General features: G+C 38.1%; 1 protein-coding gene across 1 annotated transcript; it reads left to right on the top strand.

Annotated features, from left to right (window-relative positions):
• Nucleotides 1–476: 476 nt before the first annotated feature.
• Nucleotides 477–11,546, top strand: LOC146363511 (uncharacterized). The gene is made up of 6 exons (XM_084920074.1): nt 477–718; nt 2,192–2,314; nt 4,389–4,559; nt 4,801–4,967; nt 5,292–5,407; nt 10,041–11,546. Exons 1-6 carry the CDS (start codon nt 610–612, stop codon nt 10,219–10,221), a joined length of 867 nt encoding a protein of 288 aa, XP_084776200.1. The 5' UTR covers nt 477–609; the 3' UTR covers nt 10,222–11,546.
• Nucleotides 11,547–14,770: the final 3,224 nt, after the last annotated feature.

Genomic DNA, 14,770 nt, shown 5'->3' with positions numbered 1-14,770 from the left:
TAATAGGGTTTGGTGAACAACCAGGTGGGTGACACCCAAATGTCCTGCAATGTAGTCGTGACTCTATTCTTGACTTTATAGTGTTTATTTGGTTCATTTAAAGAACATTTGTTTTTGAGTCTTTCTCAGTTATTTCACTTCTTGTTTCGTGGACTTAATTGTTTGTTTACATGTTTTTTAACCTCTGACTGGCCATTATTGTTTGCGTGGTAATTTGGGGTGTTTTGTGCTCAATAGTTTTTGTGTACATATTGTTGCTTTATTATCAGTCTGTTTGCTGGTTATTTGGGCAGGGTTGGGTTTTTTTTAGTTCCTCTGTGATTTTTGGTTTTTGTAGTTATTATAATTATTATTTTTTTGTTTTGTGGGGGTTTGGGGGTCTCTTTGTCGTCTTTTTAAGGATTTTCATAGCACGTAAAAGTCTTATTTTGAAAGTTATAACCGGAATTCCCCCCCCCCCTCGATGATTGTAGAAAACAGTCATTTCTACAGTCATTGGTTTAACCCCAGCTGTTTATAATCACAGCTGTGGTGGAGCTTTGACTCAGAGCCTCACCCTCCACCAAGAACTTTAGTTTTCTTTAATTCTATTTTTCTTCCAGCGGTGAAATGTCGACCACCGGGAGCTCCCTGAACTGTGAGGGGATGTACTCCCAACTAATAGACGACGAGTCCTGTCATGACGACTTACCCCACAGGCCAGATGTGGAACACCGCGGTAAGCAGTTAAACTTTAACCCTGCAGCTGTGCCTCTGTGGAGGAATGCAGACGGTTTCGTTTATCTTTGCTTTAAAATAACTGACGTTGTCCTGTTACTGTAGACACGGTGTGTTACACTGTGGAGACAACAAAATGTCAAACTGAGATTTGTTACCTTAACTTTTGTACATGTTTATCTTCAGGATTGACTTTGCAGCTTCTCACATGAAAGTGCTGTTTTTCTCATATCAGTCATTTAATTTTCATTGTTCTGTTTCACTCGTAATTGTTTACTTACAGGTTATAAGGATAATAAAAAGATAAAGGGAAAAAAAAACATTTATCAACAGAAAACATTTTAGATATATTATCAAAGTGCTTTACAAAGTCCCAAACTCCTGTGTTACATAACAGACAGACATGATGGTGTAAACGTGAATTCAATCTTTAAGGTTTACATACTCAAGTATACGGTTTTATACTCGGAGCCTCCTCCTTCCTCCTTCCCTGGGAACATTAGTGGTTTTCTTTGAACCAGCCCTGAGCTTTTAGATACTAAATCCAACTTTTATACACACTGGAGTCAGTCTGCAATAAGAATAAAAGACTAAAACTGTGAATAAAAATATAGTTTTATTTATTAATTTAATTAATTAAAATAACATGCAGAAACTGATTATGAGTTCAAAATGCAGCCATGGCAGCAGCAGGTTAAGCTCAGTCACTAACAGACAGGTGTGTCAAAGGGTCTCATGTTTATTTGTTTGTTTGTTTTCAATTCAGTTTGTGGATTTCCTTTTTTTCAGATGAGCTTTTATTCTTGTAAAGTGTTCCTTGTAGTTTGGTTTTTGGTAACTACTAGAATAGCTTGCTTTCATGTTTAAGGCCCTTTGTGATGGTTTTGTTTGCTTTTGTGTTTTTATATTATGGACATGGTGTTTTTTGTCTGGTGACATAATGCTTTTATTTTTAATATAAAAGTGATCTTTGATAAATAATGAAGTAGAATGAAGTTTAAAATCTATTATTTACTAACATTTATAATTTTCAGTTAGATGAATATACCTTAGTTGTAAGTCTTTCACTTACCCAAAAACAAATAATAAATTCCTACCTGCATCATGCTTTGTTAGATAATTAAAAATGTCAAACGCATCGCCCTGAATGCATTCTAGCATGTTTGACATTTACAAGTCTGAGCAGATCAGAGTCCTCTGTGGACAAAGCGCTCCACTGCATGCACTACTTAGTCATCAAAAAGTGTGAATACATTTATATGTCAGGTTAAAAAAAGGTCACTGTTGTCAGTGTTGCAGAACAAAAAAAGATTTTTTTTTTCTTAAAGGTACTTACTATAAATTCCTGTTTAAAGATTATTTTAAATCTTGCAGAATCAACTGAATCTATCATCCATATATGTGAAAATAACTTCTCTAAATTGTGCTAAAGCAGGGTTTTAATAAACCGTCTTTCTCTTCCCATCACCTGCAGGTCATCCTGTGATGCAAATGTTCCCCAGGCCGAGTGGTCCCAGGCTGTACCGCCTCGCCACCATCTGCCTGGCAACGCTGTGCGCCGTCCTGCTGATCTCCATCATAGCTGTCACTGCACACTGTGAGTACACAACTATACTGAAAAACCTTTGCACGCAATTCTTGTTTTTTAAGTCGTTAAAGATGTATGTTGTACAATCGCTGGAAAAACAACCATTCAAAGAAATTAGATGAAAAATGAAAAATGAATGCCTGTGATGAGTGTTTGTAAACCTCTGACCACATGTAGAAACTCGTGGTTAAAACCATAAATTGTAGAGTTTGTGCTCTGAAGTCACAGACCAAAAAAGACGTAGCTTTTTATTATAGATTTTTATGCATCCAATTTATCTTTGGAAACTGGAGGAGTGCTGCCCTGCTGGCCAGTGGGAAGAATGCAGACTCATGGCTGATTTGGTCGACTGATTTTTAAGTTACTGGAATCATCAGGTCAAAATTGTGTTTTGTTAAGTTCCTGTGAAAGAAATAACTCCAGGAAGAGTTTTTATTTCTAATCACAATATTCTAGCGTGCTGAGACTTTACATGGTGAACATGGAATTCGTTATACCGCAAAGCTAATAATGTCATTGTAACCATGTTAGCATTGCTGGTAGTACAGCCTCACAAACAGGTATTTTTCCAGTATGTGTTTCATGTTGGCTGAAAATTCACTATATGGTATATAAGTATTCACTCACCCATCCAAGCTATTGAATCATTCGGATCACTTCCTTGGCCAACATTTGTGAAAGAATGGGTCGCTCTCAGGAGCTCCACCATCGTACCGTAGGATGCATTAGTGGTGCAATGACTCACAGTTGATCCGTGAAAGCTATTAGAAAAGCTATTGGGGTGTTTAGCTACAGACATAAGGCCGTATTCCGTTGTGCAAAACAAGGGGTTTAAACATATGATGAACATGTTTGAGCCACGCTATCATAATCCCGTCGCGCGTCCACTTCAGTGACAACATTGTTCCAAGCATGTATGAGTAGGAAAAGTCCAAAGTTATGGCTGAACTGTCCCAGGCATCTTCTGTTGCCCAACTACAGATGGGTGGACCTCCAGGGCAACATAAAGCTATGTGACAATTACTGCTCATTATATCACAGCTGAGTGGTATATAGGGCCCTGCCCTGCCCTATATTGCACCTTAATTTGTTTTTTATGAGTCTTGAGTTGAATGTTTTTTAATGGGCAAAAAAATACATAGATAAATAAATGACGAGTTAATTTTTCTTGTCTTCTTTTCTTTTTTTGCTGATCTGAAAATTGATCTGATCCGTGACTTAAAACTGTGATCCGATCCGAACCGTGAGTTTTTTGATCCATTGCACCACTAGATGCCATCTGTGCAACAAGTCCAGCTGTGAAATTTACTCACTACTAAATATTTCACAGTCAGCTGTTAGTGTTATTACAACAAAGTGAAAGTGATTGTGGATTACAGCCACGATCAGTGGATGCTGAGGTGCAGAGTCAGAAGCTACAGATTTCGGGTTTGGCATTTGAGAGCAGTGTATGCCTGTGCCAGGTGTAAGGTTTGGTGGAGTGGGGATTATGGTGTGGGGTTGTTTCTCAGGAATTTGGCCGGGCCCCTTAGTTCCAGTGAAGTGAACTCTTAATGTTTCAGCATACCAAAACATTAAGGACAATTACACGCTCCCAACTTTGGGGGAGCAGCTTGGCCATGGCTCCTTCCTGTTCCAACATCACTGCACACTAAACACAAAACAAGGTCCACAAAGTCATGAATGAGACATGAATGAGTCATGAATGAGACATGAATGAGACATGAATGAGACATGAATGGCCTGCAGAGAGTCTTGACCTCAACATGATAGAACACTTTGCAACGAGTAAGAGCGGGGTCTCTAATTCATTTACGGATGGTCAGTCACTGACATTGGAGCCAAGCCTCCAACTTCAGTTCACAAACTTGCTTCTGGAAAAATGGTCAAAAATTCCCATAAACACTCCTAAACCTTGTGGAAAGCTTTCTGGGCCCATGTTATATTAAACTCTATGGATTAAGAATGGTATGTCACTCAAGGTCATACATGTGTAAAGGAAGATGAGCAAATACTTTAGGTAGTATATTGTAATCCTTCAGCATACAGTACTGTATGTAACTTACTTTCATACTGCTAACAGATAAAAACAAACCTCAGGGTGGTGGTGAGGCATCCTTAGGGAAGCAGACGCAGGAGGCAAATGTGTCAGCTCTGACAGCATCCATCGCCAAGCTGCAGCAGGAGAAACAACAGCTGCAGAAAGAGAAGGACGAGCTGCAGGCCAAGCTCGCTGCAAAGATGGCTACTAAAGGTAGACTCCTTATTTTTCTTTATCGTTTTCGTTCATGCATCTTTGTGAAGCCACAAGAATGAATCGTCTCCTCTATGAGCTGTCAAATACAGCCTGGATCCTTTCAATAAGACTTTAGTCTGATTTAATTTAAGATTACATTTTTTGTAACCCATCTAACAAGCATAGTGAATCAGCTATTTACCAGCCGTTAAGTAAATATCTTTGGTTGCACCACTTTCCTTCTTTCTTGTCTCATCAGCTCCTGCTGTGGTGACGTCGGCTCCTATCGTCTGCCCCAACGACTGGCACCTCTTTAACAACAGCTGTTACTTAATCTCCAGGAACTCGCGGGATTGGCCAGAGAGCAAGTCATTCTGTGAGAGCAAAGGCGCTCACCTGGCCATCATCCACACACCTGAGGAGCAGGTACAGTTTGATAAATTTCATTGTGTTTTCCACTAAAGATACAGTCATGCTGTATAAAGCACGGCTAGTTTAGCAGTTCAGTTCTGCTGTATGCATGTGGTGCTCAGGGCCAAGGAGAGATACACTGATTTCTGGCTTTTTTTCTTTGACAACAAGAAAACATTACTTCTGCCTCATTTGGGCTTTTGCAGAATTTTCTTATGTAAACTTCCTGTAAACAGAGCAAGGAAAGAGCTGACTCTATAAACGCCCTTTACTGTATAAAGTCATTACTGATTAATGCTTTCTTGAATGTGAATGCTTCCTCTGTATGTTTCCTTTCAGACATTTCTATGGAATCTTCTTCCCAGAGGACACTGGAACTCCTACTGGTTTGGAATAACTGATGAAAAAACAGAAGATGAGTGGAAATGGGTCGACGGCACTCCGGTGATCGGAGGGTAGGTCGTTTGTTTCTCTGCTTACCTTCTTCCCAACCTGTTCAGGACTAAAACTTAATAAGTGGCTATGTTAGCATTGCCTTACAACACGATGCAATGTGCTATCAGAACCGTGAATGAAAAACAAGTTTGGTGCCAAATGAGTTGCTTCACTTACTGGGCAATATTGCAAAGCAGTTGGGCAGATTCATTTTTCCTTTGGTTCAGTTTCTTTTTTTTTTGTTCCTGCTTTGGACAATAACGCAACTATAGCGACAACAGTGTGAAAAGTTTTAAATGCATTCTGATAAAACTTTGCAGGCGTGTCTTCAAGAGGTTAACTCAATGATCCATCGGTCTAACTTAGAAACTATAATTCTTACAAGTGCGGTGTGTATTGTCAACATACGCACAATCCCATATAAAGATTTAAAATATCATGCCACACCTCTGACCTCCTAAAGGCAATGATATACCGTATAAGGCTTCTGAATATCAGGCTACTTATATCAGGACTTCTGAACTCATCTTCAGATAAAACTTTTATATCTTTTATCTTTAAAACTCACTGTCTTTGTTTGTATTGGCACACATAGGATATGGGGAGTCTAAATATCACATTATAGGTTAAATCCAAATATGATTTTACCTGTAACCTCACTTGTGATTGATTGATTTTGAATGCTGATTTATGATGATTAATTAGTGACTAATTAATCATTAACAAAAAGTTATACTTACATATATTATTATTATTATTATTATTATTATTATTATTATTATTATTATTATTATTATTATTATTATTATTATTATTATTATCATTGGCTCTGTGCCCCAGCAGTCTAAGAACAACTGGTATTCAATCATTTAAGGCCAACAGATTTATTTGCCACTGATGCTCTGAAATATGCGTCTAGTTTTCTGTATGTCGACTTCAATAGGAGAAAAACCTGGAGCTCTTTGTTTGTAAAGAGTGACTGATTATCTTGTAGAGTAAATAGACAGTGTTTACTTTAAAAAAAAACATGCAGCTGAACACTGACCTTTAACACACGCATGATTTTTACTCTGCACAGTGGTGGCTCCCAAGCTTATTTAAACTAAAAGACAAATGAAGAAATTTGGTGCAGACAGCAGATAAAAACAGGGACATGGACAAAATGATATTCAGAGTTAGCAATTTGTGGTCTTATGAACCCTAAACTATTGCATGAGTCAGTGTGAAAATTCGGCCCTATTCAGGTGGAATCTTAAGAACTTTTCTGTCTTTGATTTTTCTTCATGTTTTGCTTTTTACCAAATTTATATTCACTTGATTAGTTTTATCACACTTCAGGAAATGCAGCCTTTTAGTTTCAGTTTTAAGGGTTTAACGAAAGCATTAACATTTCAGAGACTGAAGATTAATTTGACGACTGAGTGGCCAAATCAACAATCTGGTACATTCTTAAAAAGAATGAATGTAGTGGTCGGCTCAGCAACACAGAAAGACCACAGAAGAAAACTAAAGTGCGCAATGACAGAATCATTTCTGTCATCATTGATATGACAGAGGTTACCAGTCTGACCAGTAACATCCCAGTGGTCAAGTCTAACGCTGCATGCACTGAACACTGGACACACTGTGACGCACTGCTGCTGTCCTCCTCATCTTGCCTTCGTGCTCAAAGTCACTAGACATGACCCTTTTCTAGACTGAGTTTCTTTGGCTTATTGAAAGTAAAGATGTTCAATAGAGAAACAAAAAGCGCGACAGACTCACTGAAGAGTTAAATGTTGTACTGCAGCGCCACATGTTAGATAACAGCTGGAGGGAGAGCAGGTCAGGGCTGCCCGATTTGCAGCAAAGGTTGTTTTTCATGAAAATGCAAAGTGTGGTTTTTTTCATCTCCTGGTTATTGCAAAATGTTTCATTGTATCTCTGAGTTGCTTCATTTGCTCTGGATGTTACTTCTGCTTCACATCACAGACTCACTGTAAAATTTTCCCAACTTGTGCAAACTCAACAGATTTTCTAAGAACCACCTGATTTCTCTTCCTCTATTTGTAGATGACAAACCTGTTGATATTCCTGTTTTGTCCTTTTCTTCCTCTTTAGGGTAAATTATTTTAGGTTTTATTTCTGTAGACGTTTTGACTCATGTAAGATATTTTTGTATAATTTGACCTTTTGTTTTATTGTTTCTGCCTTAAACTGTCCAGACTGTATTTCAGTACAGATGTAAAGAAAAATAATCTGCAGTTAGGTCCACACTCTGTTGCACAAAGTCACACTTTTTCTAGTTTTCCACTATACGCTACCACAGGGTTTTAAATCAAACAATTGATTGAACAATTAGCACCTCGAGACAACTGTTATTGAGAATTGGTGGTGTATGAAGAAAATTTATTTGAATTAAATTAAAGTGCAGACTGTCAACTCTAATCAAACAGGTTTTACCAAAAAAAGTGTTTAGGAAATGCGGTCGTTTCCTAAACACTTTCAGGTTTTCAAAATGAAATGGAGAACTGGTTATCAGGCAGGTGAAGCCTACGCTGAAGTTGGTCAAAGTGTTGACTTTTTATTTAAAAGCATTCACTAAAAAGAGACATGCAGGTGAAGAAGGACAAACATCTTTGGACAGATGAAACCAAGATGAGCTTGCACCAGAATGATTTAAGGACAAAAGTATGGATAAGAAGAGAAACGACTCATGATCGGAAGTATGTCACATCATCTGTCAAACATGGTGGAAGCAGCGTTATCGCATGACCACAGATGGCTGCCACTGGAACCAAATTCTAGTATTTATTGAGGTGTGACTGCTGATAGTAGGATGAAAGTGTACAGGGCTGCAGTCTCTGCTCAGGTTCAGACAAAGGACCCAAAGCATGCGCCAAAAGTGACCCAAGAGCCTCTCGAGGCTAAGAAATGGGACGTTCTACAATGGCCAAGTCAGTCAGCTGATCTCAAAAGAGCACGCCTTTTAATTACTAGAGATAGCGCTAAATGTAGTTACAAGAAGCACAACTTTGAAGCGTAACTATCTTCAGCAGGTACTCGCATTCTTTGCACCCAAGAAAACAGGGTTATAAAAAAGCAGAAGCAGTTATGTTTGCATACGGACGTGATCTTTAATTGTTTTTACTAAACCCAGTGATTAATGTGAACAGTAAAGATCTGGAACAGTCTTTCAGCATCTTCAGTTGAGGATTAATTAAACCTAATAGCCAATTTAATGTAGAATGCAGTCAATTTTCATGTGCTGCAGTTTGGTGGTCCTTTTAGCTGATGCCACGTTTAAGTCACCACGCGATTCCCGCTTGCACGTATCCTTTTGTCAGTTTCATCCGTTCATGGTTACGATGTCATCAAAGTTTTCTTTGTGGTATTTTGACATCTAGCTCAGATTATGCTGAGTGAGCATAACAGGAGCAGCAGGGAGTTTAAAATTCTAAGAGCTCATCATAAATGATGCAACTGTCTCTGTTTGGCACACAGTCTGCCTGCTAGTTAAAGGTAAAGGGCTTTAATTTCCAATGAAGAAAAACAAAATAAAGTATCATAACATCACTCTCTGAGATGGACAAAAATATAAAATACATTATTTCCATAAATGTTGCAACTTAAACTGTGTAGTCTGCAGTATTGTGGTTCAATTCTAGCGATAAACTATGTTGCACACTGTTATACCCTTGGGTACCACCAGAGACATCATAAGAGGAAGCCACTTTACTCAAGTGTGAACTGAAATTTAAGAGAGAATTTTACAAAAGTAAAGACGGTGCTAGAAATATAACTTCCAGTCTATTTGAGTGCAAAGCAAACTTGTAGGTGGTTTTCGTTCGATTTGACAGCATATATTGTGTACATAGACTTTTATTTGCCACTGACCTTGAAAATGAAAGTTAATTTTAGTTAAAAAACTATAACAGCTTAGATATGTTTAAATATGATTGCCGTGTCTGTGGAATTTCTTCTAGATGGAGACATTTAAGCTGATGAAGTAACAATTGTTAGATTCAACCATTATACTTAAAATTGTCTAAAGCAGAGGTGTCCAACTCCAGGTCTCAGGGGCCGGTGTCCTGCAGGTTTTAGATGTGTCCTTGATTCAACACAGCTGCTCTGCTACACCAGGACAAAGGGTCCAACAAGTCTTTCTTTCTTTTTAATTAACAAGATTACAATTATGAGCCTATGAAGAAAAAAAAAGTTTCCTGAAGGATTCAAACTATAATCTCTGGGGTAAGCAGCACGATGATACCTCCAGCTTCAAAATGTGGCATTTTAATTCCACATGTGTGACGATCATGTTCAGGGAAACAAAAATAGGAGGGAGGAAAATGTAACCAGCCATAAAAATAGACTAAACATGAATTTAGACTTTGTTGCTCTGTTACTTTTTCCAAAGTTGCTCAAATCTAAGAGATAAGCAGAAGCTGTCAGTGGATGCTGAAAGCAAACTGTCCAGTTTGAAAAATAATCTTAGGATTATAGTTAGAAGTGGTGGTTTTGTAAATTACACTGCACTATAGGAATAAAACTGCCCTAGCTCTTCTTCTTGACATGTTTAACGTGAACCGTCAGATCCAGAGTGAACATGAGTGTATGTTAAAGGTTTTTATACATGTCGATGTGTTTCGCTCCCTTTCTCTCTCCGTACTGTAGTTTCTGGGAGGAGGGTGAGCCCAACAACCACATCGATGAAGACTGCGGCTACATCGTGAAAACACGTGTGTTGGAGCGAGTGGCGATCCGGAGCTGGTACGACGCCCCCTGCAGCATGTACTTACCCTTCATCTGTGAGAAAGAGATGGGCCCCGGCGCGAGCACTGCCATACCACACTAAGAAAACCAGTTAGTATTTTGTACTGGCTGCTTGGGTTATCTGTCACAGTGTAGTCAGGTCATCAACACTTATTTACCTTTTTGCATTTAATTAACATGTGCCATTTGTGCTCACTGCTCATTATTTGTGACGTGTGTGTGGATAGTTTGCTCTGTCCACAAGCATGAACACAACAGAGATGGAGTGTCAAAATACATTTACAGTGCTGTCAAGTCCCTGAAGTACCGTGTAGCAGTCAGGACTGCAGTATGGACTGACAACCAGGTTCATGTCCAGATGAGGCCCTGATCTTTCAGACTCATGCGTATCTCTGTGCCCTCATACAGACGGTAACACAAGGAAACTGGGTCTCTTCAAAAGCTTAATCATGTATGAAATAGTTTTGGTTTTGGTTTAGGTTTTGAAAAGTGGTGCGAGAAACTAAAACATTATAGCTCTACTTTGGTAATAATACAAAACCTTTAGCATTCATTTATACTTAAATTAAAACAATCATTATGTAGAATTATATACATAAAAATTTTGCTGATTATTGATTAGTTGTATGTATCTCACTTTAAATGTAAGCTTTATAACATCACAGCATTAAAAATCCCTGGACTTTTATTTTAACATCTGCAGTAAATAATAACTAAAGCTTTAAAAGAAACTGTATGAAGTTAAAAAAAATGTGTTTGTATTCAAAGCATAGTGGAGTAGTGTACACTAGGACTCTCTGTGCTCAGTGGCATTAACAGGAATAACAGCCGCCCTCCTCTGGACCTGTCGCTGGCTTCTATTCAGTGTTTCTGTGCCTTAAACTGCAGAAATATTTTTATATATTTTTATATGATTCACTTTCAGACTCAAATCAGGGATTCAAGGTAGTTATAAATGCTTTTAAATGTTTTATATTTGGAATCAGATATGAATTGTGTTAGATGTCTGTGTGTATATACTGTACATAAAATACACGTCATGTTTGATCCATACGTGATGTAGCCACATGTGTAACATTCCCCTCTTTGAAGATGTGCTTTGAGAAGTAAAAATGTTTGTTGTCCCGTGGCGTAAATAACGACTGTATTTTCTCCATGTGTGTAAGCTGTTGCTGTCACTCATATCTGCCATGTGAATACAAAAAGTGCACCTATCCAGCAGCAGACATGAGCAGTCTGTTAATGATGAATCTGTCTGTTCTCTTCATGAAACATGATGGCTTGTTTGTAACGTCTCCTCCCAGCACTGCTGTTGTTGCCCTGCAGGTGGCGCTGCTACCACAATCAGCCTGTCAGGATGTTGACTACAGCAGAGTCTGTGGACTAAAATTACAATAAATTAAAATAAGTCACTTAAAATAACGTATGTGTGTAATTTCTTCCCGCTGGGAAATAATTTCCTTTAAAGTTGCTGAAATTAAAAACAGTTTGAATGTTTTAAATTGTGTTTTTAGATTAAATCAGTTTTAGAGTCGTTCCCTGAGGGAAAAGTAATTTATTGTGATTTATTATTTTCTATCTGGTCAACAAAATGAATATAAATATAATTTAGATATATAAGATCATGATGAAAAAGAAATCTAGTTATCTATTCTAATTCATTTTTATTTCACTTCTCCTTCACTATATCAGCTCTTTTATTATTATTATTATTATTATTATTATTTACATGTACAAAAAACAAGCCTCAAACGCCTCATTCCATCCTTGCCGAGCTGAAAGACCCACATTCCCTCATCTCGTCTGCTTCCTGTTAAAGTGGGCCAAAATCCTCCCTGAATGAAGAGTGTTTGCTGAGCCCTGCGCTTGTACTCCAGCTCCTGAGCTTGTTACCACATGGAGTTTTCAGGAAGTCAATTAGCCCTTTTCTGTCATGGTTCATTAGCTTGGGTTGGAGGAACACGCTGACTCCTTACTGACACTGTTATAATAATGTTCAACCAGCAAATCACACCAGGAAGATTTCAAGTGATCACTGATGAAAATTATTACACAAAGAGCTCAAATAGCATCTACAGTCATCCAAACTGAACACTATGACAGTCATATTTTTTCTGTTTATGAGCGTATTAGTATAAGTTAGTATAAGTTTGTCAGATTTTTTATTTTTCAGGAAGTAAGGTTATATAAGTAGGTAACGGTGCGTCATAGCTGTCGTCCACTTTACAGCTGAGAGCTCGTTTTGAGGTCACAATGTGGCGAGTATGTTGGAGCATAAACAGATCACATGACAGATTAACAAGAGGTGTTTTTGGTGGGGTTTTATTCTAGCTCGTGGTTTGCTTTATAATGAAGGGAACAGATTTCAGTTAGATAATATTTAATATAAAAAATTATACAAGTTGTATAATTTCAAACACCACACATATTTTCAGCACAAGTTCACTGCATGACACTCAGCGGCACGAATCAACATATTTACAGTCTGTTTCATCTCTATGACTACTTACACCATTTACAACAACTGTACTTTTTATATTTACCTCTTTAATAACTCACTCACTGAGTGTGGAAGTTTGCATAATTGGGGGGTGTGGCCTATTTCCACTCACTAGACTGGACCCCTGGTGTTGGTGCCTTCAGGAGCTCACAGATATTATGGATTTTTTTTATGGATTATTGTATTTGTAGATTGAAGCTCTAGTATTTCATTTTTATGTTATTTTTATGTTATGTTGCACTAATTAGCAGGTTTCTGTGCAATGCACCTGCATCGTCTATGTTGATGTCATCTGATAACTGAGCCCTGCATTATTTTGTAGTTTTGACTCAAAATAAGATGGTCGGTGTGATGAAATTCAGGCTTCAGAACTGAGAATTAAAAATCAGACGCTGACACTTTATTTTCTACACAGGCGGAGAAAGAACAAAAGGAGATTTACAAATCAAATCCCTAAATTAAATTCATCTCCAGCTGTGAGCACATCCCTGTAGATTTGTCTCAGGCGTCACGTCTAAATGGATTTAAAGAGATCTGAAAAAGTTTACAAAAACACTTTCTTAAGTGCCGAGTGTATTCTTCATATTGCATATAGTATACTTGATTATATTGTTCCTGAAAGACTTTCCTGTCTTTCTTAAGGACACCTACTGTTGATAGTTGGTTCACAAAGGCCATTAAAACTTTGTTTGACTTGTTAAGAAAAAACAAGCACTGCTGCATAACACTGATGTTGCTGTGTGACATCATCAGACCAGATCCTAAACCTGTTGCATCGACTGCTTAAAACAGGACACCGCCCGAGGTGAAGCTTAAGCTAGAAGTCCTCATTAGAGGAGCCCGTCGAACGTCATTGTTGATTTCAGCACGCACCTATGACCATAGAGGATGGATTACCTGGATATTTAACCAATAGGATGTGAGTTGCAACTTGGAGTGAAGTAACTGGACTACATTTGCTGAGCAGAGTTGTGAACAGTTTCCAAGTGTTTAAACATGTTCAGCAGACAAACAGTCAACTTGAACGCTGCCAGTAAGAAACAGCTAAGCTTAAAAGTGTCATGACAGGATCAAACTTCAGTCACTGTTTGCTGTGCAAATGACCGTCTGTTGTCAACACACATGCTTGTTAAATGTTTTATAAAAACAGGCGTAAGCTTAAAATATTTCACATGAAATCACTTCAAGGGAAAAGTCAGTTTGGAAAGTGAATAATTGAAGTACTCATTTACAGAACATCAAGCCCCGTGATAATAAAACATATGTGGTAAATAAGTCGTTTAGTAGCTTATTTCATGTCAAGGCAAACCATAAAAACAAACTACAGAATATAACGCCTCCCCGTAGCAGAAATAAACAAAACGTTTTGGTGTCTGTAGACAAAGTTATACATTTTAAGTAATTGGTGAGGATAATTTTAACCCTGGCTGTTTGCAGAGCAAATCACTCATTTGTGGCATCAGTGCTGTTGGAGGGTTTTTAATTATCTGACAAATAATGTGGCTCGTTGTGCTGTAACTGGACAAGAAGTAAGAGATTAGTTCTTGTTTTATATTTGCATGTGTCAGTGTCACAGGTGTCTGCATCTGTGCACTGCATTCATACAGTTTACAGGTGATGCACTTAGTTGACTATGTTAGCATCCCAACGTGGGCACGGCCTGTGTGCTCACTCTGACCTCTGACCTTCTTCTGGATTGAATGAGGGGACTGATCTAAAGGAAATTTTCTATCCCCAGTTTTCTTGGATAAAAATCATAGAACTTTGCCCTGAAGCTGCAAGTCTGATTAAAAGATGCTAAGAGGGCGGAGCCAAGATCAGCTCACGTGGAAGACGAGTACCTGCTCTGCAGGACACGACCCAAAACCTCTCCCATGTTCTCTCACAGTGTCTGCATCCAAACAGATCTAATGTCCTGCTCTCCTGCACGTCTGTCTACTGCTGATTTTATTTTATTTTTTTCCCATAATAAACCTATAGTAAAGGAGAAAGACTGCTTGATTTGAAGAATTGAATCTTTATAAGGAACTTGAATCTCTTCCAGTCTTGAAATAAAAATGCAGCATCAAAGTTTTTAATTTTGAGACAAAACCTTTGCGTTTGACTCTTGATCCACTTTCCGTCCGTGCCT

Source organism: Perissodus microlepis, chromosome 22 (genome assembly GCF_051167445.1).
Source record: "Perissodus microlepis isolate ML-2025 ecotype Zambia chromosome 22, ASM5116744v1, whole genome shotgun sequence".
Taxonomy (NCBI): domain Eukaryota; kingdom Metazoa; phylum Chordata; class Actinopteri; order Cichliformes; family Cichlidae; genus Perissodus; species Perissodus microlepis.
This window is presented reverse-complemented; position numbering and strand designations above follow the sequence as displayed.

Excerpts from the sequence above, each read along its gene's own strand:
- LOC146363511 (XM_084920074.1), top strand. The coding sequence starts at position 610 with ATGTCGACCACCGGGAGCTCCCTGAACTGTGAGGGGATGTACTCCCAA. Across the intron at positions 4,560-4,800 it reads TGCAAAGATGGCTACTAAAG|CTCCTGCTGTGGTGACGTCG; the intron begins GTAGACTCCTTA and ends TTGTCTCATCAG. Across the intron at positions 5,408-10,040 it reads GGCACTCCGGTGATCGGAGG|TTTCTGGGAGGAGGGTGAGC; the intron begins GTAGGTCGTTTG and ends TCCGTACTGTAG.